This window comes from Xenopus laevis, chromosome 2L (genome assembly GCF_017654675.1).
Source record: "Xenopus laevis strain J_2021 chromosome 2L, Xenopus_laevis_v10.1, whole genome shotgun sequence".
Lineage (NCBI taxonomy): Eukaryota > Metazoa > Chordata > Amphibia > Anura > Pipidae > Xenopus > Xenopus laevis.
This window is the reverse complement of record NC_054373.1, coordinates 100,153,649-100,181,123: the sequence shown is the minus strand read 5'-3', so window position 1 is coordinate 100,181,123 and position 27,475 is coordinate 100,153,649. Positions and strand designations below refer to the sequence as shown.

The window sequence follows — 27,475 nt, the reverse complement described above, 5'->3', positions numbered from 1 at the left end:
ATTAACAGAAAGAGTGAACAGAATAAAACAGGGAACAAATCAAATGAATGGGGTGAATCAATTGAAATGGTGTGTGTGTGTGTGTGTGTGTATACGTACATATACATACACACACCCGATTACAGCAAATTACATTGACCCAGAAAGGACAGAATGGACTCCACAATAACATTTAAAGTTGAAGTATACCCTAAAAATTAATAAGGCTAAAAATGCCATACTGTATGTACAGAGTTTATTGCACCAGCCTAAAGTTTCAGCTTTTCAATAGCAGCAATGATCCAGGACTTCAAACTTGTCACAGGAGGTCACCATCTTGGAAAGTGCCTGCGACACTCACTTACTCAGTGGGCTCTGAGCAGCTGTTAAGAAGCCACAAGTTACAATATTAGCATAATAAATAATTCTACAATACAATATTACTATACAAAAGGTTAAATAATATATAGTGAAACCCCATTAAAGATAATGTAAATCACAAAAAAAAAAAAAATTATACACCAGGGGTAAATTTTGCCCCTCTGCTCCCCTTTTTTGGCACTGGAGGGATCTAGTGCAGAGAAGTGCAATTGTGCTTTCTGCGCTAGAAGAAATTAATTTCCCGTTTGAAAATCTTTCAGCTCTTAAAGTTACCACAAGCGGTATTTTTTCCTCCCCCTGGTAACCAGTGGGGCACTGCCTGACGAGTTTCTCAACTCATTTCATTGGCGCATCACCCCTGTTAGACACAATGCATAAGTTGCATAAGATTTATAGTCTTTGATGATTAAACATAAAGGTGCAACAATAAGTATCATAATTACATACAGCATTGCAACATAAAGTGCTGAACATGATACTATACTCATATAATGAATCAATTGCACAAAACATATAAATAAGGATAATAACCACAAGCAGTAATGATCCAACTATTAACAAACAGTAATATGTAATCACACTTATAATTAGACAAAACACTGCCTTACCCAAATACTTAAAGGGCATGTACTTGTTCCTTGTATAGAATGGATTATATTTCAAATAGTAAACTGAAGAGGGGAAAAATGAGAACTTTAATCATCAGCATATAAAAAGCAGGACATTGTTAAAAGTCTTAGACTAGTAGTCTTGTTTTTTTGTTGTTGCCCTGTCCTTCTCTTGCCTTTACCTGTTTAAGAAGCTGCCATCTCAGTTGGGACACCTGATGGCCTTGTTCAAAGAAATGTCTAGCTACAGAAGTTACTTTTTTTAATTCTACATTTTTTTTTGCTAGTTATCATTCTCAGTTTAGAATTTGAAATGACGAATATTTTGATTTGTGTTTGTTTAAATGATCATCCTTACTGTTACACCCATTTAAACCGTCTATGTTCAATTTGTGACCGTTTTTGTGGATGAATATCATAATCAGCAGTAATTATGCCATTCAAGTGGCCACAAAGGCAAAGATAGATCCATTGTATGTACCGTAATGCTAACATCCAAAAGATGGAAATCCTGTTCCTCCTTGAATAACACTGGACTCAGCATCATCCAAAGGCCACAATGTATGCATTAAAGGAAAACTATAGCCCCTAAACAATGTAGGTCTCTATAAAAAGATATCACCTAAAACAGCTCATATGTAAAACCCTGCTTCATGTAAATAAACCATTTTCATAATAATATACTTTTCTAGTAGTATGTGCTTTGGGTAATCATAAATAGAAAATTGCCATTTTAAAAAATAAGGGCCACCCCCCTGGGATCGTACAATTCACTGTGCACACAATCCATACTTGTTAGGTCACATGAGCCAATTAATAGACAGAATTCTGTCTTTTGCTTCAACACTTCCTGTTACTGTTAGAGTTGTAGTATTTCTGGTCAGGTGATCTCTGAGGCAGCACACAGACCATCACGAAATGGTGGCTCAAGGCAAGAGATGTAAAAGGGCAAGATTTACTTAAATATATAGACCAGTTTGGTAAGATTCTTTAATATGCCACTTCATATGATATAAACTATCTGTTGCTTAAGTGTTCATTTTGGGGGTATAGTTTCCTTTAAGCTTTAGCATACTCGGCAAGAGAGAAAGAGTGTTGTGCCACAGCAGTCTTGCGGGGTCTCAATTGATCCAATTTCTTCAGGATCTGATTGTCATCCAGCAGGGGTTATAAAGGCAGGTTCTGATTTTGCATTTTAATTTCCTTTTCTTTCTCATTCAGTTTAACCAAAGGTTTCAGTCTTTTGGTTTGTTTTTGCCACAATATCAGCAAGCAACATGCCACTAGAATTGTAAGTAAATTACTAATAGGTTAGTATCCAAATACAACACCAAAATACAAAAATAACGAGCACATCAGAACCTCTTTAGTTGCTAGCTTGGTGCTCAGTATAGAGGGGAAGAAAGGAAGGGAGGGTGGGCAACCCCTCCCAGTCTCAAAAAAAATTTATAACTGGCACAACAAAGCTTTTGTGTGCAGGGAAACCCCAGTGTATTCCAATGTTTTGGGGGGCTCTCCCATTTGTCAGGCATACACACCATGTGTATATACTATATAAGCATCCAATTAGCATAATAAAGGAGTAAACTATTACAATAGTACCATAATAAATGATTCAATATTACTATAAAAAAAGGTTAAAACATAGTGAAACAATCCCCATCAAAGTAATGTGAAGTATTAAAAAAAGTGGAAAACCTTCCATACCAGTGTGATTAGACAAAACCAGCAGCATAAGATCATTAATTGATCTCTAAGTCCTTGATGCAACATCCAAATTGCCTATAACATCATGAAAGTTGCAACAAAGTTCCAACATGAAGTACAATAATTATATATAAAGTTGCAACATAAAGTGCTCAACAATGGGTACCGTAGTCCATTATAATAACTATTCTTAAATTATTTCCGTGGAGAATATTATTTACACTGCCAAGGCCACCCAGTGGGTACCAGCATATTTTGAAAATCAGTCCATCTATGATTTGTTTCAGGCAACCAATTTTCATTCACCTGGGCTGCTAAAAGGTCTGGAAAAGAGCCAATGCATAAGGTAGATAGATTGTTGATAGAAAAAGGATTTAAGATGAAAACGCGCAGAGCAAATTACAGAGTAAGTGAAAGGCATTCCTAGATATGACACTTTAAAATAAATGGCTGAAAATCTTTAGCAAGTTCCAGTGTGTACCAACTGTCACTTCACATGATAGCAATGTTAAATTTGTGCAACAAGTTAAGTGAAAATACTGGGGTATTCTAAAAGCAAATCCTAAATATGGAAAGCTCTTTAAAGCCCCTCCATTTTATCCAGTTTGCAATGTCAGCATTCTGGTTGCTAGGGTGCAACTTAGCGTAGCAACCATGCATTGATTTGAACAAGAGACTGGGATATGAATGGGAGAGGGCCTGACTAGAAAGAGGCCCAATTAAAAGTAGCAATAACAATAAATGTGTAGCATTTGTTTTTTGTATGGGGTCAGTGACCACCCATTTGAAAGCTGGAAAGAGTCAGAACAATAGTTCAAAAACTATAAAAAAGAAATAATGAAGTTCAATTGAAAAGTTGCTTAGAACAGGCCATTCTATAACATACTAAAGGTGGCCATAGACGCACAGATAATATTGTACGAAACTAATTTACGTACGATATTCAGTGCGTGTATGGTGGGAAAAGAGCCGACCGATATCGGCAGAAGACTTGGATTATCGATCGGGCTGGGCGGAAAATTTTGATTGGACACCTTTGAAGTCAATTGAAAATCGCCATTGTTAGTGCTAAATCGTCAGATACAGGTAGAATTGTATTGTTTTTATCTGTATATCTGACGATTCAGCTCTACTCGTGTGAACTGAAAGGAACAATCTTTCTTGGAAAGATCTTTTCCAAGAAAGATCGGAATTGTCACGTCTACGGCCACCTTAAGAGTTAACTGAAAGGTGAAACACCCCTTTCAGCTTTGCTTAAACAAACACAAACAAATCAAACATTTTCAATTTGAAAACCCAAAACTGAGGAAGAAAGGAAACCACTGTAGCTTAACATTTTGGGAACAAGGCCAACAGGTGTCCCAACTGAGATGGTTGGAGACAAAGGCAAGAGAAGGACAGGACAAAAAAATGAACACTTTTATAGCTGGAATGTTACTTGATGTGGGCATTGCAAACAACATTTCCACTCGTGGATTGAATGAGAATTTCCTCCCTTGATGTGCATTCTCATTTGCTGTCCATAGATGGTGCTGTAAATGAAAAGCATAACAGACTGTTACATAACCACATAAGTCCCAGCATCCTCGGTCCCATGGTAGATTCTGCGTCCATATATAAAGCACTTCAAGTCAAATAACTAGTTTTCTCCAATACAATATTCTATTTCACAATCACTTCCTCTTACTGAGACCATGGGCAGCCCAAGTATCCATCTCGTGACACGCCGCGTACATTTGTTTGTGAGGAGTTCACATGATTTATGTACCACAGGCAACTGCACTAATTGCTCTCATTTGTACTTATTACGGCAGCATGTGAGTTTTACCTCAGACAGGCTAAACGTATTAAACAGATAGCATAGCATGCACGGAATGCTTTACGGGCACTTCGCTTCTGTTATCAATTACAAACGCCCTTTGCCCTGCCGCAGCTCTGCCCCCGCCTCCTTCCAAGTGGTGGGAGGGTTGGTATTTAGGGTCAGCACATGTACCGACTGTATCCAACGCTAGCGAAATGGAGGAGCAGGATGATAACCAGCCTACTACCGGCAGCCCTGATACAAGTGTGCTGGAACCTACCAAGCCGAATCTCTTTCCCCAAAGGCTCTGGAGGGCGACACGCCGGCTGCTGCCAGTCAATATCTGGCAAGAAGTGAAAGATCTTTGTGTAATCGCAGGGCCTGTGGTAAGATGGTATATCCCTCTGTGTAATATAGTACATTCCCCTGTGTAATATAGTACATTCCCCTGTGGTAATATGGTACATTCCCCTGTGGTAAGATGGTATATCCCCCTGTGGTAAGATGGTATATCCCCCTGTGGTAAGATGGTATATCCCCCTGTGGTAATATAGTACATTCCCCCTGTGGAAATATGGTACATTCCCATAAGATGTTACATTGTTCCCATGTGGCACTCCTCAGTAGCTTTCTTATCTAGTACAAGGAGTCCAATGGCTTTGTAACTCTTGTTTGGGGTACAATAGCAGCCCCCCCATCCTTTTTCAAGGATGCAGCTCAATCAAACTTTGCTCTTCCCTGACATTCAGTCTTATTCAGTAATAGCAAACCGGCTGGCAGGTGTATATAGGAGAGGAAATAACCATTGTCTCCTCTATGACCCTCATTAAAGTGTTTGAAAGTAATTAAAATATGATGGACTGATTTCACTGCCCTTGTACAAGTGGTGCATTTGTCTCAGAAATTCTATAGTCGATATGTGCTAACTGCTGTGTGGGCATTAAGGCAGCCATTCAGAGCTGAACAAGGAGAAAAGTTATATAATACACAAAAGCCATGAATATCCTGTAAATTATATCCTTATAAACGGTGAGTTCTGATGTCATCAGTTATAAACGGTGAGTTCTGATGTCATTTCTGTCACATGACTCACTGAAACTTGTGTATTATAATAAATAAAGTACCCCCAGTTGTAAAATATGAGGATATTAGAAGTTACCTCGGAGTTTCCTGACCTGTATAAATATGGTCATGAAACTCCTCGGTAACTTATAATATCCTTATATTTTGCAAAAGGGGGTACTTTATTCACTATATACACAACAGATAACAGATAAGCTCTGTAGTATATAATGTAATTCTTCAGAACTTATCTGTTATCCTGTTATCTACCGGTACTTTGTATCCTGTGCTTGAATGGATGCCTCCATGGCTACACAACAGCTTGTTTATATAAACTATAGTAGTGTTTCTGAGGCAAACACATTAGTTTTACCAAAGCAGGACAACGGTACATTATATTGCCATTCCTTTAAAACATTTTTTGGAGTTCCTGTTCCTTTAAAGGAGAATTATAGCCTAACTAAAGAAGAAAGCTAGAAATGTTGTACATTATGTTTTGGGCTTCTATACCAGCCGAAGGCAACCACAGCCCTTTAGCAGGTAAGAGCTGTGCCTACAAAGATGCCCCAGTAGCTCCCCATCTTCTTTTCTGTGGATTCACTGCACATCCTCTGTGCTGCTGTCACTTACTGATCTTAGGGATCAACTCACAATATACTGTATATAGAGAATAGAAATGTCACTATATAAAGCAGATTAGTAAGTAATACATATAATTACTACATGCCAGCTTAGAAACCAGTGCAATTGGCACCAGAATTTAATAATGAGCCTTGTATCTTCAGCTAATTTTTTGCTTGTAGACTTGCGACAACCAATAAGCTAAGCTTCTCCACAGCTACTCATGTGTGTGTCACAGACACTTTTCAAGATGGTGACCCTCTGTGACAAGTTTGATGTCCTGGATAATTACTGCCATTGAGAGGCTAAAACTTTAGGCTCGTGCAATAAGTTTAGTATATAAAAGATGGCGTTTTTAACCATATTCATTTTTAGGGCTTAGTTCTCCTTTAAGAAGGGACAACTTTATAATTTCACAGACACTAATATAGTAATATAAAAGTAAAACAAAATCCTGTGCTTATATCCTAGTTGCTTTAACACATTTCCCGGATTTTACATTTTCCACATTATTTTTTTACCTGGTCCCCATGAAAAACATAAAATAAAATGGGGGTTCTACTGTATATGTAGCCATTGGTCTGTCTAAAACAATCCATGGTGAATAGTAAGTTGCACAAAATAAACAACACGGTACTGGAACATTTTACATACAAATAAGAAAAGGAATATTTGTCTATAAAAAAGCCACAAATAAATTCTACATATGAATAATGATCAATGTTCTCACTATTGTAGTAAATATAAGTATTTATTTGATATAGAAGTCACCAAGGAGTTCCATGACTGCCCTTAGTCCCTTTATACAGGTCATGCAAGCAGGGCAGCCATCAGGGGGGACAGGGGGGAGAGTTGTAGGGGGCCCCGAGGGTAAGGGGGACCCGGCCACGCCACACTTACTTGATTAGCCGGGCCCCCCATCTTTCTGAGAGCTGCTGACTTCGGGAAGGCATGGACGTAAAAGGGGCCCTGGCCACCAATTTTCTCATAATGTTGGAGGGGGGCCCTGGCCACCAATTTTTTTTTCTCATGTGGGGTCCTAGCTGCCAATATTTTTTAATGGGGGGGCCCTGGCCACAAATGTTTTTTTTTTATGGGGGGCCTTGACCACCAATATCTGCTTAATTTTTTATTAACATGTGGGAACCCTAGCCACCAATATTTTTTTTGTTTTTTACTGTGTGGTGGGGGCGGACCTGTAGGTAGGGCTTGCGGTGGGTGCAGCCCAGGGGGCCCAGGAAATTTTGTCGTATGGGGCCCTGTGATTTCTGATGGCGGTCCTGCATGCAAGTTCAAGGTGACTTCTAATATCCTCATATTTTACGACAGAGGGTATGTTATTTATTATATTTATTATTATGATTATTATTATTATTTCAGTGAGTCATGTGACACAAATTACATTACTAAGCACCAATTCTAACTAATTGCATCGTCAGCTCCAATTATAAGGATACAATTTACAGGATAATCATGACTCTTGTGTATTATAGCCTTATATTTATATATAAAAATATAATAATCTATAATTAACAGTAGGGAGCATATTATTCCCTATTTAATTGACCTTAATGATGTCAGCAGTTATAATCAGTGCTTAGTTGTATTACTTTTGCCACCTGGCTCATTATAATAAATGATGTACCCCTACTTTACCGTAGGATACTCTTTCATGATGTGTATAGAAGGACTTAGGGTAAGGCCAGACGTGGCGTTTTTGCAGTATTTTTACGTTGCGTTTTTAAAAAAGAACAGCCAGGCCTAAATACGCTACTGAAACCACACGCGACCGTCGACATGCGTTTTTTCATGCGTTTTTCAGCACGTACGATTATTTTCCCAACATGCACTTCTCATTGAATTTGGATGCCATATTTAAAATTCGCTGCGTATTTACGTACGGTGTGGTTTCAAACGTGTAGATCCCATAGAGTCTATTGATTTGGTCATTTCTTGACGTATTGACGTTTCTGCTAAAAAACGCCAATACTGGCATCCTGTGGCGGATTTCATAGTGCGTTTTTCATTAGTTTCAGTGGTAGTGCATATGCGTATTTATGCCTGGCTGTTCATTTTTAAAAACGCCACGTAAAAACGCCACTTCTGGCCTTGCCCTTAGGGTAGGGCCAGACAATTCTTACCAAAGCGGATTTTCCACAGGTGGAGAATCCACTGTCATGCTGCTCCCCTTGTTTTACAATTGTGGGCGGATTTGGGCATGAAATGCAAAATATCGTGTTTCGGAATAGAAATCTGCCGTATCTGCCTGCACCTGAGCAGAAACAATGCTTCCAGGTGCAGACAGACCAGGAGCAGAAGTACAGTGGGGCAGGCCAGCAGGCCGAGATCCATCATCGTCTGGCCCTGGCCTTACCCTTTATAGTCCTCTGTTTATATGGTTTATATATATTAAACTACTATGTGATGAGTTTTCACTTTTGTGTTCCCTCTGCGGTGGCTCTTTCATTTGTTCCACTGCAAGGGAACACATAAGACATATCTCCCAACTGTGCCGTTTTTCGCGGGACAGTCCCGAATTTGACAGCCCATCCCGCAGTCCCAGACTGAAATGCCCGACTTTCTCTTTGATCTCCTGCACTGACCAGACAGAAAAAGATACAACATTTCTAAAACTCAATTGGCTTTTGGCAGAGAGCCCAGAATAGCCACCAGGTACACTTAGATATATTTATAACAATTTAAGATAAGCAAGTCTCTTTGGGATTCTGTGACTTGCAGCTTAAAGGGCAATTCACCTTTATTAGCAAAACTGTAATAACACACAAATACCACAGAAATGTGTTCAAACTTTCATAACCTGACAAATTTTGTAAAATAAACATGGTAATTAGGGGGTGTGGCCACACAAATGGGCATGGTCAAAAACGTCTTTTTGTCCCTCTTTCTATTTCAAAAATGTTGGGCGGTATGGCATAAGATAATGCAGCCCATTCTTCGCTATGGGTATTCACTGAACTGTTCGGAACCACTGAACGCAGGTAGAACACAACTTGATATACTGTGTGTATAGATAGATATATATTGTATTACTTATTGCACTGTGTCCCTGAACTAAGAGATAAGGATTGACCAAAGTACTTTGTGTAGTCAGCAAACATGGTGTGGAACTGTGTGAGGTTTGTGATTTGGCTAAAACCCAGCTATTTTTGCAGAGATTTAGATTCACTCTAGTGTTTGGCCAAATCAAATTCAAATAGGTCACCACCTTCTTGTCTCTTGGGAAACTTTTTTTGCAGACATTATTTTGCTATTGTTTCCTCCTTACAAGATCTAATGTGTATTACATAATTAATTGTAGAAACTTACACCCTGCTATAAAATCAGATTCATCTGTAGTGCATTAACATTATCTTGTGATTTTTTTTTTTTTTTAGTTCCTTTCACAGATAATGGTATACATGGTGAATATTGTAAGCTCCATATTTTGTGGACATTTGGGCAAGATAGAACTGGACTCGGTGACGCTTGCAGTTGCGGTACGTACTCTTTAGTTATTTGATAACCTACCAAAGTGTCTTTTTTTAAAAAATGTTTAGGAGAACTACAATAAAAATATTATTTTACTATGTTCCATATTAGCCTCCTTAAAGGGATGGTCCAACGGTTAGTATGATGTAGAGAATGATACTCTGAGATAAATTGCAACTGGTTTTCGTTTTTTAATTATTCAGCTTTTTATTCAGCAGCTCTCCAGTTTGCAATTTCAGCAATCTGGTTGCTAGGGTCCAAATTATCCTAGCAACCATGCATTGATTTGCATAAGGGACTGGAATTTGAAAAGAAGAGGCCTAAATAGAAAGATAAGTTATAACAAAGTAGCAATAACAATACATTTGTAGGTTTTCAGAACATTTGTTTTAGATGAGGTCAGTGAACCCCATTTTTCAAAGCTGGACCAGATCTAAGTGTAGCTCCAGTAAATGTGTTATATACCTTCTTAGCCCAGGTTGAATGCTGGCGCCATGTATAATTCATTACTGTTTACATCACAAGGTAATGGGTCACCAATACTGAGGACACTAGATACTTGCTCTTTTGTTTAAGCAAGAAATCTGTTTTTTTGCCCTGTCATTACCCTGTCAGAAAATAATTTTAAATTTAGAAATCATTTTGTTCTTTACTTACTTTTTTTTAACCTGAATGTTATATTTCATCACAAAGATATTTTTGGATATGTGCTAGGCATAAAGTAATGGAGTCCTAGGGCTGGTTATAGATACAAATGCATACCAGTCTAGAGTCGTGCGCGGGTCCATTTTTTGGGACCCGTACCCGCAACCTGCAATCCGCAACCCGCATTCTTACCTGCTTGGACCCGCTACCCGACCCGCAAGTACCTTATCCGCAACCCGGACCCGCTGACCATCAAGAATCAGTAAGTGCTGTCATTGTAAAGCGGTGACATCAAATATCGATATTGAGAAGACCCGCGACCCGCAAAACCGCCGACCCGTGTCTATACCCGCACCCGGAACTTCTATCCGCAACCCGCAGGACACCGCAGGTTCTTACGGATAACCCGCGGGTACCAAACCCGCTACAGGACTCTGTATCAGTCCAATTTACTATTTTTATGATATATTATTATATTGCATTATCCTGTGACTATATACACAGTACCTCTTTTTAAAGCAGATTATTTCAAGCAGAGAAAATGCAAAGCTTTTAAGGCCACCATATCCTATAATTATTAATGTATGCATTTGTAATGGGGGAGCACATTTGCTCCTGTTTGTTCATTCAAGCATATCTTTATTTTAATGCTGGAGAGAATTACATTTTTAATGTGTGCACCTTTAAGTTTCGACTAGGTTGACTGTGCTGGCCCCAAAACATCATTTCTGTGTAAAACTGTTGCTTATTAAAAATACCTGCTTTTTACAACATCTGCTTCTATACTGCAATTGCTGGGCATTAGCAGTGGTACAGTAAGGCTTGCACCCAACACAGAAACTCATATTTATACCAGGGGTGTTGTTGTTTCACCAGAAACAGGCTGTATCGCTCAGAGAAGTCTGTGTGTAGGTTAACCAATGTCCTATATTTTGTGCTTACAGGTGATAAATGTAACAGGAGTATCTATTGGCTCTGGTCTCTCTTCTGCATGTGATACACTTATATCGCAGGTAATGTATTAACACAAGTAGATTTCTACATTCAGGGCTTGCATTACCTAAAGCATGTTATCACAAAATATATTCAAAGCCATATGGAAGATGTAGTAGCACTAAACCAATACATAAAAAACAGTAGCTAACAATATATTTCTGGAATATAGTTAAATAACTGATATCCAGCCAATAATTGTTACTTCAGGTAGCATTTCCGTTTCTAAGGGACACTAGCCGTCAGAATTTCTCTTTCAGAATCAATAGATCATTTTACTACTGTGCTGGCAATTCTATATCTAGATTACCAGCTATGATACACCAATGCCAGAACAAAAAGGGCTATATATATTTTTTTTCTAAAACAGAATAAAAAACAACATTAAACAGCAGTGTAAACTGTATTCATTTGCAAGTAATTCATTTTGTTTTGCTTCTCTCAGTGATATTACTCTTAGTAGTGTTTTTAATGAATAGAAATGGCTAATAAGGGTATGACACAGTCCACAAAGGGGCTCTGTCTTGACTAGGGATGCACCGAATCCACTATTTTGTATTTGGCCGAACCCCCAAATCTTTCTTGAAAGATTTGGCCGAATAACAAACTGAATTAGAATCCTAATTTGGGAATGCACATTAGGGTGGGAAGGGAAAAAAAGTTTTAGTTCTTTGACTCTTCCCCACCCCTCATTTGCATATGCAAATTAGGATTCAGATTTGGTTCGGCCTGGCAGCTGGATTCCGCCAAATCCGAATTCTGCTGAAAAAGAAAACCAAATCCTGGATTCAGAGTCTTGACCACCTCCTCTATGGTTACAGCCCCCCCCCCCCAGAAGTTAAAAAAAAAAAACATTGGTGTTAGAGCCCCCCATAAAAGTTTTTAAAACATTAGTGGTCTGGGCTGTTAAAAAAAAAAAAAAAAAAAAAAAACATTGGTGGCCAGGGGCCTATATACAAAAGTATTAAAATAATACAGGGGTTTAATACATTTTTTTTTTTTCTAAAAAAAAGCATATTGGAGTTCAATGGAACTTACCTTAGGCTCCTTTCGCGGCTTGGGCTTTAGCTCCTTCTGTGGCTTCAGGTCTTTTCTGTGCTTCACCTTCCACTCCTTTCGTGGCTACGGGTCTTTTCGAGGCTTGACCTTCGGCTCCGTTCTTCTGTTCGGCACTTTGGGTCTTTTCACGGCTTTGGCTCTTCACAAGTTTGGCTCTTTTCTCTTTTTCTACACTTTCTCAAGATACCCCTGTATGTAGTGCAGTACTTATATCTGATCCACTATTATTACTAATATATAATGGTAGTAGTACATTTCATTGTGCAAATCCATATTGCTCATTATGTTGCTTTTTACGATTTCCTTAGACTTTTGGAGGCAAAAATCTGAAGCGTGTTGGGACAATTCTTCAGCGAGGCGTTCTAATCGTGCTGCTGTTTTGCTTCCCCTGCTGGGCCATCTTTATGAATACTGAACAGGTTTTGCTGCTCTGCAGACAGAATCCAGATGTTGCAAGGTTAACTGCTTATGATATTTATATATTAATCATGGCACAGTAATTACTTAAAGGAGAATGAAAGCAACAGAGGCAATTTATTGCCAATAGACTAGCTGCAATAGTGCAAGCTAGAATGCTATATTTATTCTGTAGAATGTTTTTACTTTACTTGAGTAAAAAGCTGTAGAAACTCTCTGTTTATTATAGCAGCCGCAGTATTAGCTTAATACATAATTTCCTGCCTGAGTCTCTCCCTGCTCACGTATAGCTCTTGCCTCAGATTAAAGCAGAGAAGGGAGGGGGGTACAGTGGCAAATTGAGCATGCTCACGCCTGGGGCAAGGAGGTTTAAGATGAAAACAGGAAGTCTAATACAGAAGGTCATGTGTACACAATAGAAGGAAAGACATGCAGTGTTTCTTTTGACAGAGGACTCAGAGCAGCATTACTTTGAGGGTTTACTGGTATATTTAGGTGGACCTTTCTGATAAGGCTTACTTAGTTTTAACCTTTCCTTTTCCTTTAAAGGAAAAGGAAAGGTTAAAACTAAGTAAGCTTCATCAGAAAGGTTGGTAGCTTTCCTTCTCCTTTAACTGCAAAGTACAGTTGAAGTGATTTTGTATTGCGTAGAGCAGTCATATGTAAATAATTTGGGCTAAGATACAATATCTTATTATTTTGGGTTTCCATGATATCATGACATTTCCAATTTGAGGGTTTCAGAAAAAGATCAGCATCAAGCATCTTCTTTGCTCCTTTTTAAACCCTCCCATAAATACATTGATAATCCTGCAATTTATTTCACTAAATGATCAGGTTTGTGAGTTTGTTAATTGTATATTGAGAGTTGTGTTCAAACCAAACTATCAGAAAGTGATGGCCTATAACAGGGTGATATTATTATTATTATAATAATAAGGTTTCATAATAAATGCAAATCAGGAGTTGTCATGGAACATGTTTGCTATTTTTTATTTGCTATGCAATGTATTTGCATCAGGGCAGTTTGCCAGAGGCTGGCCATGATAGAATGACCTACCTTCAAACCTTTAATCTGCTATACAATTTGACTGAAGAATCACATAGAATTGAAGAGCCCTCTTTGGGTATTTCTCTAATAGAAAAAAGTGGTATCTTTAGTGGCGAATTTCTTGAGGTGGTGAAAGCCCATCAATGAGAACTTGGGCACTTTGGTACCATTTTTGCTTAATAGGAAACACCCTTACGTGTCCATGTATTAAGCACTGAAATGTCCTTAGATAATGAGAATTGCTGGCAATATTGAACTATTTATTCAAGTGAAAACATGATTATTGAAGTTCTTTTTTAACAGGTTAACACAGATGTATGTGATGATTTTTATGCCAGCACTGCCTGTAAGTATATAGAGTATTTGCTGTACCCAATGCTAGTACAGATTCTTCTGCTAGTTCTGCTAGGGAGATCTGATGTCCTAGCTCAGCTGTTATTTTTCTCAGTGTTGTCATGTCTCACTGTGTTGTGCTGAGTTTGTCCTGGGTATAAATGACCAAAAAGGAAGTGAAAAGTTGGTGTGAACCACATCAAAATACAGATTATCATGGAAAATGGCTGAAGCTGTACCTTATTGTCCGCTATATAATGTATCTAATGTTACATTTTGTTGTTAAAATTTTCAGTAGCAAAAAAAAATATTTTGCCTTCAGAGATGAAGGTTAAATAAATACCTATTTTAATCAAATTGGAAGTAGAAGCCAGTAAACATTTTGCCTATGACTAAGTGCTCGGTAAGCATGAAACGCGTTAGGCGCTAAAAGGGTTTTTTTTCTAATGTGTTTTAATACTTTGATATAATAAACTCTATTTTTTAATTTGCAAGCATGCCTTGGAGAATTATTTAAGTATATTAAATAAATACCTGCCTAGTTTATTAGTCAGAATTTATACCATTTCCAATGGCCAAATATGATTTTTTTTATGATTCTTGGACATGTTCTGCAACCTACTGGATAGATGGCATTGGTGTAAAATGTACTTCTTGATACATCCAGTGCAATTGTTAGATTAAACTGAAATTATAGATCAGTGCAGATAAGGATTCTTAATGTATTACTTCCTGAGTACTTTTTCAGAACAGAACAGAAAAGGTAACCTAGGAAAACAAAGTTTATAACATTAGTTATAATACGATTAAAACAATAAGTGAATGCCATCGCGGTTGTCAAACAATAAGAATGTCAAGTCATTCATCCCAAATAAGGACTGGTAAAGGGCTTGTTTATGAATGTAGGTGCTGAATTTGTAAGGGGCAATAGAAATAGACATGGAAATGACTCCTGTATATCCTTATGGCCAACTTTTCATCTCTAGACAGCTTGCTTCACCTTGTTATATCTCATCCTTTTAAGCCTTCTCTCATAATTTTTTCAATTTGGTTTTTGTTGATTACATTGAGGCCTACCTTGTAGATGCCATTTTCCAGTATTGTTCACCCCCCACTACTACAGCTGTTTCCTGCGTTGAGCCCTTCTGTCTTGCTGCTCCCTATATTTGGAATGCCATTCCTGAATCTCTCTGGAGAGTATCCTCCTTCAATATCTTTAGAACTAAACTCAAAGACTACCTCTGGGAGCACCTGAATAACACTTGAACTGGCACTTAGATGGCAGTGTAGCATACTGTAACCTACAGCACTTAATATCCCTCCGATTTGTGTCTATAAGTTAACCTCCCATTTAGATTGTAAACCATATGGGGTAGGGTCCTCCATCCTTTTGTCTCCTTGACACTGAGCACTTCATCTGTATTGTAATTATATTTTATATTTATTTGAATTGTATTTCTAGTGTTACTTATTATTGCAGTGACCCCTTGTTTGTTACTACTAATTTATTGTTTTGATGTACAGTGCTTTGCCCTCAAGGAGCGCTATACAAATAAAAATATACATACATACATACATACATACATACATACATACATACATACATTGTGCAGGATTAAAACAGACTGTGCACAAGTGTCCTGAATGAAAAGGCTATATCTGTGCTTTTAAAGGGGAAGGAAACCTAGTTGGCGCAAAAACCCTCCCCCCCCTCCCGTGTGTTGCCCATCCTCCCTCCTCCCCCCTGGCCTACCCGTCCCGCTGGGCAAATGCCCTAACTTGTTACTTACCCTTCTGTGCTGGTCCAGTCCAGGGAGTTCACAGACGACATATTCTTCCTGCTTTGAACAGCGTTTTGGGGCATGCGCAGTAGGAGCATTTCGCCGGTACGGATCTACTGCGCGTGCGCAGTAGATCGTATACGCCGGTCAAAGCAGGAAGAAGATCGCGTGGAAGAAGATGTCGTCTGTGAACTCCCTGGACTGGACCTGCGCAGAAGGGTAAGTAACACGTTAGGGGCATTTGCCCAGCGGGACGGGTAGGCCAGGGGGGAGGGTGGGCAACACACGGGAGGGGGGGAGGGTTTTTGCGCCAACTAGGTTTCCTTCCCCTTTAAGCAAGCCGTTCTGGCACTGCTTTGTGTGTAGCTGCAGACACGGTAATACCTTCTATTTTAAGGTTTTTAATCTAGCAATTTTACTGAAACAACTTCTCATGTGTAACTTTATCTTTACACAACATTAAGAGGCAAATTTATCAAAGGTCGAAAAGTAAATTAGAATTTTTCGAGTTTCAAAATTCACACATTCGAATTGTATTCCCCCTATTCGAATGTAAATTCAAATTTGAGATTTATCAGACTTTGACCATAGAAACAGTCCTAATTCGAATATTCGCCACCTAAAACCTACAAGTCAATGGCAGAGGTCCGTTGAGCCATTTGGATATGTTAATATCCTTATGGACATTAATTTTTTTTTTTTTTTTTGGAAGAAAAACTAAATTTGTACGAATCAAATACGATTTGATACATTTGCATAAAAGCCCAAAATGAGAAGGTTTCCACCCTCACTCAAGGGGCAATAGAAATAGACATGGAGATTACTCCTTAATATCCTTATGGCCAACTTTTCATCTGCTTTGTGTGTAGCTGCAGACACGTTAATACCTTCTATTTTAAGGTTTTTAATCTAGCAATTTGCTGAAACAACTTCTCATGTGTAACTTTATCTTTACACAACATTAAGGGGAAGATTTATCAAAGGTCGAATAGTAAATTAGAATTTTCGAGTTTCAAAATTCACACATTCAAATTTTATTCCCCCTATTCAAATGTAAATTCAAATGTGAGATTTATCACACTTTGACCATAGAAACAGTCCTAATTCGAATATTCGCCACCTAAAACCTACAAGTCAATGGCAGCGGTCCGTTGAGCCATTTGGATATGTTAATATCATTCCGGACATTCAAGTTTTTTTCCCGGAAAAACTCAATTTGTACGAATCAAATACGATTCGAATTTTCGGGTCAGAACCATTCAATTGAATATTAGACATTCACATTTTTTCTTAACCTCCCAGTCAAATTGTGAGTATTTTCGAAAAATTCAGATGACTTTGAAATTCAACCTTTGATTAATAGGCCTCTAAAAAAACTGTAACAATTTGAAACCACACAAACCTGATTGTAAAGAAGTGTGTGCTAGTAGTAGTAAAATTCACCTCACAAATAATTGTTTGTTTTTTTTTTTCATAGGCAGTTTTCCTCTATCAGCTGCAGACAAGATATTTACAAAACCAGGTAGGTTTCAATACATCCATATATTAGTGAATCTATATCTCAATCATATAAATTATATGTCCGTGTGATACAAGAATTTCCTATGTAAAAGTTTACATGCAAGCATGCAATTTCAAACTCTGCTTCTCTGGAAAGTTATTAGTACAAACTAGAGTCTGCACATAAATGTTTTTAACAAGGTAAAATGTTTTTGAGGCTGTTTATTGCTAAACTGCATATTTTCTCTAACAGAACCTTCTCTTGCTTCTCATGCACAATACTTATTTGCTTGTATTCTAGGGGATAATATGGCCTCAGGTGATTACAGGTGCCTCGGTAAACATCATTAATGCAGCAGTCAATGCCATCTTCCTCTATGGCTTAAATCTGGGAGTAGTGTAAGTAACGGCACCTTTTTAAATGTGTAATCATTAACTACAGACAGCATACCCCTGTGCAGTAATTTTCTCCTGTTTATTCAGCACACGATACATAGTTCTTGAATCAAGCATGACACCCTCAAACTCCATTCTGTAGAGCTCAGCAAACTGACACCAGCTGAGTCATATGGCTTCCCATTGTAAACGTAAGGGTGCTTGCAGATATCACTGAATATATGTAGAGTCTTCAAAATGCATAGACCTGCAGCATTTTTTCGAATCAGGAAGGCAGTGCACAAACTGCAAAAAGATGGTGGATTCACCCTTTATTTGAACATGGTACACTGCTTTCCTGCTTGTAAATTACTCCTTATAAGTTATTACTGAAAAATCAGTCTGCAAAGTATAGTTATAAGTATGTTATCCAAAATCACCATATGAAAGACTTTTTTTTTTTTTTTAATATATCCTCTTGTGCTATAAAAAAAAACCTAAATGATATCTTTGTGTTTTCTTTAGGGGTTCAGCTTGGGCAAATATGATTTCTCAGTTTGCAATGTGCTTATTGCTTTTTCTCTACATACGTTTCAAAAAGCTGTATGTAGAAACATGGTCAGGTATGAAAATCATAGTTCTGTATAAAAGATGAACTAAAAAGTTGTAAATTGTTTATTTCATACATTCTATTATGAAATTTGCACCTAGGTTGGTCCTGGGATTGTCTACAGGAATGGGGTTCCTTTATTCGCCTTGCTATTCCCAGCATGCTCATGATGTGTATAGAATGGTGGAGTTTTGAAATTGGAGGATTCCTTGCAGGTTGGTTATAATAAATGTGTTTGGGAAAAGATAAACATTTGGGAAACCCCTTTTAATGAAAGGGACCTACACTGGATGCTTCTGGGGCTTCTTCCCACTCATCTGTCAAATCAGAGATAAAGGGATTCCATTTATTTCTGAATTTACATTGAATTTGGTTTCTGTTTCTAAGCAAGGAGGAGTAGACATATGATGAAGGTTTAGTTCTGAATATATTCACTATATAGTATAGTTTTTGCAGAGACTAAAACAGTTGAAGCAGACCACTTGGTAAGACCACATGGCTAAATAAAGTAGCCAGGCTAAACCAATCCTTCTTTGACTTGAGGTGTGCCATGGTGCAGAGTGTAGGCAGACCCTGGAGCAGAAGTACTTTCTGCAAGATGACCACCCCTTAGTGCTTTATTTACTGCTGCAATTTTTTGTAAATGACCCCCATAGGCATTTGGTTACTCAAATGGTCTTATTCACATAGCATACACTACATCATCTTAGGTCCTTCTGTTTGTTAATTCTGTTTCTCTTGCTCCCTGTTTTGCATTTCTGTATATAAATAGTGAAGATAAGAAAAATACTGTTAGGATAAACAAAAATAGAGTAATATAAAAAGATACTACAAGTAATATTTGTTTTACTTATTTTATGAAACCTTTTTGAAATTAAAACCCTGTACTAAAAAGATTTTTCATAGGTCTTGTCAGTGTGACAGAGCTTGGTGGTCAGGCAATCATGTTGGAGTTGGCAACGACTGCTTATATTGTAAGTGTTTAACTAATACTGAGTCACCATGAAAATATAATTATTTATATTATTGTTTAGAGGACCATTTAAGGCAGCCAACATTCACAGCTGAAATAGTTTCTGTAAGATGAACCAGTTATGCTATTTCCCTTAGATAATGACCTGTTCTGAATTTGTATTAAAGGAAAACTATACCCCCAAAATGAACACTTAAGCAACACAGAGTTTATATCATATTAAGTTACATATTAAAAAATCTTAGCAAACTGGAATATATATTTAAGTAAATATTGCCCTTTTACATCTCTTGCCTTGAACAACCATTTCGTGATGGTCTGTGTGCTGCCTCAGAGATCACCTGACCAGAAATACTACAACTCTAACTGTAACAGGAAGAAGTGTTGAAGCAAAACACACAACTCTGTCTGTTAATTGGCTCATGTGACCTAAGAAGTAAAGTTTGTTTGTGTGCACAGTGAATGGTATGATCCCAGGGGGCAGCCTTTATTTTTTAAAATGCCAATTTTCTATTTATGATTACCCAATGGCCAGTGTCGGACTGGGGGGCCAAGGGCCCACTCTGCCTTCAGCCTCATGGGGCCCCCCACACCATCCCTGGGGCCCCCAGCCACAAACAACTCAGTGCCGCCGTCATTGACACCGCCCCCTCCCGCGCGCGTTTGTGTGTGTTTGCGCATTACTGGCACGGCAGCAGTTCGCAAGTTTTAACAGCACAACGACCAGAGAAGGAGTGCAGGATCTGGTCTGAGCCGGTGGGGCCCCAAAAGAGCCGGGGCCCCAAAAGAGCCGGGGCCCAGTCCGACCCTGCCAATGGCACATACTAGAAAAGCATATTATTATGAAAATGGTTTATATACATGAAGCAGGGTTTTACATGTGAGCTGTTTTATGCAATATCTTTTTATAGAGACCTACATTGTTTGGGGTGTATAGTTTTCCTTTAAGCTAGTGAAACATTGCTAAATTGCATTCAATGCAGTCTATATGAATAATCTTTGCATGTGTACTCTGCTTTGGGCCAGCACAACATATTGTCCACGTCACGTGATGAGATTTTTCACAGGCAGCCAACTGGACTGATGGTTCCAGGTAGTCAGAAGTGATATCTTATCCTCGTGCAGTGATGACGTGAAGTGAATGTTTCTTCTATAGCTCACTGTAACACAGAGCACCCTAAAGGATGAAACGACAGCTTGAGCAAAAAAGAGACCTGTGTGTACTGGGAAAATAGCACTGCTTATCAAGGCCATATTAGAACAAGCTTTAGGACAGCCAGGAATGGTAGGGAGAACAGAACTGGATATGGTAATCATTTCCATGCTCAAATAGAAACAGGCAGACAACGTACACATGTCGCAAACAAGCTCTGCACCATGGGGTCCTAGATGAGATGCAATTTTAATATGCTGTGTTGGATATATATGGTTATATTGACTATAAAGTTCTCTTGACTTGAAAGGTCAGCAACAGCAGTATCTAAATTCCCCAGCACAGGTCAGCAATGGTGCCAATGTCACTCTATCTTCGAACGCACTGTATTTTTTGTTTGTAATTGTTTTTTCTGGTACCTATTATCTAATTCCTGCTTAATGTTATCTAAATTAACTCATTTTAGATGTCTGTTGTTAGAGTCCTTACTAATTCTTCTGTCTTTTACCGTTAGATACCTCTTGGTTTTAGTGTGGCTGCCAGTGTCAGAGTAGGAAACGCTCTTGGGGCTGGAGATCCTGAGAAAGCCAAAGCTTCGTGTAACGTAGCCATTTTCTGCACAGGTAAGCATACCAGACCACCAATATAGGTGTAAGATCGATTTGAATATAAATTCTTATGTTCTCAGAAGTGAGATATTTACCGTATCATTCTACCGTACTTGTGCTGTTCCCCATCACCAATATTTATCTTACTGATATTTAATTGATGGTACAAATTGCAGGAATGATAGAAAGGATAAAAAAAGGAAAAGGTTCCAAGAAAAGAAGTAGAACCAAAAAGAGGGATCATGTATAAAGCTTGTGAAACAAAACTTGCAGTAACATACTGGAACAAAGGAGAAACTGTAGCTGAATGATACTTTTGCTGCTAGTTTTAATGTAGAAAAATGTTATGATTGTCAGCTTTTGGCTTTGCTTATTTATTCCAATAGTGTTTGATGTGTTCCAGGTCACTTTTCTTATTATGTCATCCTCAAAACATCTCCGAAAGTCCTTTTAGAACTTCTTGCTTGTTATTCTGTCATGTCTGAAAGCCCTGTGTAGAATGCTTTCTACTGATGAGATGGATTTATAAAATGTGTCGGTGTTACAGTGCATAATGTTTCATATGTTTTACAGTGTAGCAATTACCATGGCTGTTTCCTAATTTCAGTTCTTCTTTTTCTTCCAGTATTCTTTTCTGTGATCACTAGCATTTTTTTGGTTGTATTGAAAGATGAAGTTGCATACATATTTACACCAGACAGGTTAGTAAAGATATATGTGTGCATTTAGCTATATACATATGGAGACATACAATTAGCAGTTTTTGATAATTAAACATTATTATAGCTTTCTGTATATATAAGAAAAGACTTCAGTTATTCTGGATTGTGGATTCATGGCCATGCAGATATATACGTACATAAACATAGTGATCCATTCTGGGCATTGAATCTTCATTTAATTGACGAAACTCCCAAGAATAGCATAAATGATTCATGGGACTTCCTCAAGGCAGTGATGTTCAAATTGTCCAATTGTCCCACAAAACTTTGGGCTGGATGTTGTAATGTTTGACTGTAAACTGTATCGTTGATCTGCTTGGCCTTCTAAGCATATTTTGAAAGAAGTTAGAGAAAGGGTCTTAATTAATTTAACTAAATTAATTTAAAACACTATATCTGCTCTTATTTGCATTTTTGATGTAGTGATTGGTAGTAATTCTTGCATTTAGTAACCAATTGCTTTTTTATGGATTTTCTGTGTAGGGAAATTGTTGCCCTGGTTTCACGGCTCATGCTTATTTTTGGTCCATTTCATCTATGTGATGCCATGGCTGTAAGTAATATGTTTTCATTTTTATTACAACTAAAAGCCAAACATTTTGATGTTCTGATAATTTTTTTTTCTGCCTGCTCTTCTTCTTTTAGTGCACTTGTGGTGGAGTACTACGTGGAACAGGAAAGCAAAAGACTGGAGCAATTATGAATGCAATCGGGTATTACCTTGTTGGTTTTCCCATAGGGATTTCATTGATGTTTGCTGCAAAACTTGGTGTTATGGGTATGGTCGACTACTTAATAATAATTTATTATTATTTAAAAATAATATATTTAACCAAAATTTAGGCTGAAAATAAATTGACATTGTGGCTGTTAAGCCTAGCCAATAAGAAGAGGCAGAAAAGAAGGACAAATAATTTAAAACCCTGAAAAAAGATAAATTAAGCCAGTTGCAGCGTGTCAAAGATCATCACTTTCCATAGCTGCATATCAGTCTTTTTAGCTATGTCAATTTTAGGGAGATAATAAAGTATATTTTTTACAGAGAACCGGAAGATGTTTCTCAATATTTTTCATCTTTATTAAATCCTGGCGATATTGCTAATGCATCTAGAGCGACACCTTCTGGCAGATATACAACTGACTATACAGTGCTGATGTTTCTGCATAGTATAGTTACGTACATTGCAGTTGCATTTCTGATACACTGGGCAAAGCACTTAGCGGGTGTGTTAAATATTGTTGATTCCACAAAGAACTGTCAAACATGTTTTTTTTTTTTTAAATTTTGCTAAAAATGTTAGCATTAGCTTTCTTCTTTGCCTGCACCTGGAACTGCTGCATGATTGAGCATCTTCTTGCCAAAATCCGCTTTGTTTTTTGCATCCAGGCTGACACAATAGTTCAGACTTCAGGCAAAGAAGAAAGCTAATGTCAGGGCTGGCGCTGATTCTCGGCTTGTGCTTTTCCACAGGCTGAGATCAGCCTCCCTTGTGTAACATTAGCCATATAGTTGATCTTTGTGAGGGCCCCTACATGACAGTAGGTAGTTTGCAATAGTGTGCAGTGGTGTATGTAATAAAACTTCTTAATGAAAAAGTTGTTACATTTGCTCCAAATGTATACACCACCTTCATGCAGGTGTTAAACATTTGCAATGCGCAGTTAAATGAGTATTCAACCTGTGGGGAAAGAACTACGTACCCCCACCACAGGTAGACCTCCCTCCCTCCTCCCCCTAGGCTAACTACCCCCCCGGGGGAAATGCCCCATACTTTGTACTTACCCCTTGGCACAGATTCGTCCAACGGAGTTGCACGCATCCATCTTACGGCTCCTCGGTAAGATGACTGAGAGATCAGCAATTTCCGTGTAATTCCGCGCATGCGCAGTAGTCGCAAATCGGCAAACTGCTCCAACTGCGCATGTGCATAAAATAGCGAACTTACAGAGGAGCCAGAAGGATGGATGCATGCAACTCCGCTGGAAGAATCTGCACCGAGGGGTAAGTTCAAAGTATGGGGCATTTCCCCGGGGGGTTAGTTAGCCTGGGGGGAGGAGGGAGGGAGGGCGGTCTACCTGGGTGGGCGGTACAGTTTTTTCCCCACAGGTTGAATTCTCCTTGAAGCCTAATGAATAATATTACATTGCGACATGAAAGTTTTTATTCACAAAATTTGTTCTCTTTGTGAATTTTATTACCTTTCCCCCATTATGCCCCTTGATTTTGTCCTTATTCTTTGTGCTATTGTTTTTTGTGTTAATACTCTCTATGTTCTGTTTGTAAGGCCTTTGGTTGGGAATGCTAATCTGCGTCTTCCTTCAAGCCTCTTTCTTCCTGACCTTTAGTTTGCGGTTAAATTGGAGCAAAGTTTGTGAAGAGGTAAAATTCTTGTTTTCCTTTCTCTCCTGAATTAAATAAATCAGACACTCTTTCCTTAGATATTTGTAATCCATGCTAGCCCCCAAACCAGCTAGCTCCCAAACGCTTCTGCGCGGATCAACTTTAGTATTCAATGCTTGTTAGATTCCATATACTAACATGGTAAAATTTCCATCTATGTAGACTTTCTTAAATTTAATGTCTATAATAGTGGCAAAGTTTTTTTTAACAAACATTACAGGGCACATTTACTAAGGGTAGAAGTGAATTTAGAGTGAATTTTTGAATTGAAAAACTTCGAATTTCGAAGTCATTTTTGGGTACTTTGACCATCGAATAGGCCAAAATTCGATTCAAATTGAAAAAACGTTGAATATTTGACCATTCGAAAATCGAAGTATGGTCTCTTTAAAAAACTTCGACTTTGGTACTTCACCACCTTAAACCTGCCGAATTGCTATGTTAGCCTATGGGGACCTCCTAGAACCTATAGCCAATATTTGGCTAAGTTTTTAGAAGTCAAAGTTTTTTGGTTTTTTTTTGAAAATCGTTCGATTCGACCGATTTCTACGATCGATCGAACGATTTTAATTTTATCGAAAACAGCTAAATTTAAAAAAAAAACTTAGACTATCAAATTTTTTCAATTCAATGGTCGATTTTCGAAGTTTTAACACTTCGAAATTTGACCCTTAGTAAATGTGCCCCTACATCTCCATCCACTTTAGATGAAAAGTACCTCTTGTCTAATTTGGCACTTACAACTAGCGACAAATATATGAAAATTCGAGAATTAATTAAAGGGGTCCTGTCATCGGAAAACATGTTTTTTTTTTTTTTTCAAAACACATCAGTTAATAGTGCTACTCCAGCAGAATTCTGCACTGAAATCCATTTCTCAAAAGAGCAAACAGATTTTTTTATATTCAATTTTGAAATCTGACATGTGCTCTGATAAACTTCAATCACTCTTTACTGCTGTACTGCAAGTTGGAGTAATAGTAGGTACAAAGTAAAATTAAGATGACAAAAAGTTTATAAAGTTTTATATTTATCTAAATAATATGAATGCAGTTTATGGAATTAACCGCATGACAAATGCTGAATTTTTCAGATTTTTGTCCGAAAAGCCTGAAATAGTCAGATTTTCATGCTAATCCCATCGCAGACCACAAAAACGTCCAAATAGGATAGGGACATCTCTCATTGACTTATATTCAACCTCTGAATTTTTCCATCCTCGGAGTTTAATGATTCTTAAAAAAATGTTTGTTGTTCCCACTAAAAATTAGGATTTTATAGTAAAAAAAAATTGAATTTTTTTGTTTTTTGGCATTCAGACTTTAAGAAATAACCCTTTAAGTGTTCTTATTTTAATTCCGCTGATAATGACCTCGATTTTCTTAGGCACAAGTTCGAGCAGGAGTGAAACCAAAGAAAGAAGAGGCTGAACCTGATGTTTCTCAATTAGAGATCTCCTGTAATGGTTTTGCCATGGTCCCAGATGGTAAGTAAACTACACTGATATTAGATATTACCACGATCACTTTAGGCCACAGCCTTTCAAATATAAGGAACATAATTGTCCTTTATAATTGGGGATTAGAGTTCTACAAGAGTTTGCGGAAAATGTTTCCCAAGACAAATAGGTTCCTATTTCTAAAGAATATTCCCACCACTTGCAGATGCTTTAATGCCAACTCAAACGGTTGACAACTTGTAGCCTTACATGTTATTACTAGAGGAAAGTTAGGCAAGGCATAAATTACGGCACCATTTTTGACATTGAGGTTTTCTGTTAGTACAGAAATTTCTGCTTCTACCCATTTAACACAGAAGAATGAGAAGCAATAAGAAATTGAAACAATGTGCTGTCTTGCAATGCCCTTCTAAAATTAAAGGATGGCTACCAGATCCATATGCTTCCCTCCCAGTGTGGGTGGCATAAAAAATTTTCTGGTCCAAAAAGTATTGCTTCTCTCAACGGAGTGCAGGCTCTATTAGTCTGCACCTACAGTGGAGGAAACAATTTTACTATCATGGAAATGTTTCTTTATATAATAACTAATGTATACAATGTTTGGCATTGCAGGGATTACACAATCCAGCAGTAATCAATGTGCCATCACAAGTGCAGAGGTTGCCGGTGCAGCTGTCTTGCCAGATGCAGCTGAGGAGATTCAAGGAGACGAGCTATTGATACAAGAAGATTCAGCAAATGTTCTGGTCAATGTTGTGGGAGAAGTTCTGCCAGTGAAGCAGTTAATTCTACGGCGTGGGCTTGCTTTGGGTTCTGCCATTATTTCTCTACTTATCGGTGTAGTGATAAAAATTCTGACTGCCAATGGCAATGGCTAGATGAGTAAATCTAAATGGTGCTACATTGGTGCATACATGTTCTGTATGGCAATACCTTCAGGAGGATTGTCTCAAAGTTCCAGCCAGGTCACTGCGATTGTGGCAACACTGGCTCAGCTCTTATAATAAGAGGCGAAGGAAACCGCAGCTACTTGATACACTTCAAAAAACCGCTACAGAAAAATCCTCATCAGAGAATTCATAAACCATTATTATTTTCCATTATTTGCGGTATCTCTGCACTTAGCACCGACCCTATAATGTTTCCTACAATAAGGATAATATAAAGTGTCCAGTGGATACTGTTAAACTTATATTACCATATAAAAATTATAGTTATTAAGGGGGTTATTTATAAAAATATATTTTTTTCTGATTTTTTAAGTAGAAAAAGTCCACCCAAACTAGAATCCACGATTTGACCTTATTTATCATTGCAAAAACTTGATAGAATTGGTTTGGAAAAAAACCTCAAACAATTTGTGTTTTTGTAATTTTTTGTGTCAGGTTTTATACCCGAAACACGCTTACACATGGGGGCAGATTTATCAAGTGTCGAATTTCGAAGTGGAAAATACTTTGAAATTCGACAATCGAATAGAATCCTCCAACATTCGAAGTCGGAGGATTTTATTCATCGTACGATCGTATTCCGATCATAGTACTATCGTACTCTGATCGTACTTCGAATCGTATGATTCAAACGATTTTATCATACGATCGTACGATTTTCCTTCGAATATAAAAAACTTAGAAAATTTGCTCTGGAAGGTCCCCAGAGTCTAACATAGCACTTTGGCAGGTTTAAGTTGGAGAAGTATTGAAGTTGAAGTTTTTTGGAAGAGACACTACTTCGATTATCGAATGGT

General features: G+C 37.9%; 1 protein-coding gene and 1 long non-coding RNA gene across 3 annotated transcripts; one reads left to right on the top strand and one right to left on the bottom strand.

The window, feature by feature from the left end:
• Nucleotides 1–299: 299 nt before the first annotated feature.
• On the bottom strand, nt 300–4,889 carry LOC121400003. The gene is made up of 3 exons (XR_005965465.1): nt 4,757–4,889; nt 4,114–4,207; nt 300–1,031 (listed from the first exon to the last, which is right to left on the bottom strand). It is a non-coding gene; the product is annotated as an uncharacterized LOC121400003 (long non-coding RNA).
• On the top strand, nt 4,362–27,234 carry LOC108708324 (multidrug and toxin extrusion protein 2). 2 transcript variants are annotated; one of them, XM_018246917.2, is made up of 17 exons: nt 4,364–4,862; nt 9,555–9,656; nt 11,238–11,306; nt 12,654–12,802; nt 14,117–14,159; nt 17,405–17,449; nt 17,729–17,826; nt 18,328–18,425; nt 18,514–18,627; nt 19,319–19,386; nt 21,053–21,161; nt 21,772–21,847; nt 22,352–22,421; nt 22,514–22,646; nt 24,154–24,248; nt 25,656–25,755; nt 26,341–27,234. In XM_018246917.2, exons 1-17 carry the CDS (start codon nt 4,692–4,694, stop codon nt 26,604–26,606), a joined length of 1,806 nt encoding a protein of 601 aa, XP_018102406.1. In that variant the 5' UTR covers nt 4,364–4,691; the 3' UTR covers nt 26,607–27,234. The 2 variants fall into 2 exon arrangements, with proteins under 2 accessions (XP_041438180.1, XP_018102406.1); XM_041582246.1 differs by lacking the exon at nt 26,341–27,234 and having other exon boundaries at nt 4,362–4,862; nt 22,514–22,581; nt 25,656–25,756.
• The last annotated feature ends 241 nt before the right edge of the window (nt 27,235–27,475 follow it).

Excerpts from the sequence above, each read along its gene's own strand:
- LOC108708324 (XM_018246917.2), top strand. The coding sequence starts at position 4,692 with ATGGAGGAGCAGGATGATAACCAGCCTACTACCGGCAGCCCTGATACA. Across the intron at positions 18,426-18,513 it reads GTATGTAGAAACATGGTCAG|GTTGGTCCTGGGATTGTCTA; the intron begins GTATGAAAATCA and ends ATTTGCACCTAG. Across the intron at positions 22,647-24,153 it reads TGCAAAACTTGGTGTTATGG|GCCTTTGGTTGGGAATGCTA; the intron begins GTATGGTCGACT and ends TCTGTTTGTAAG.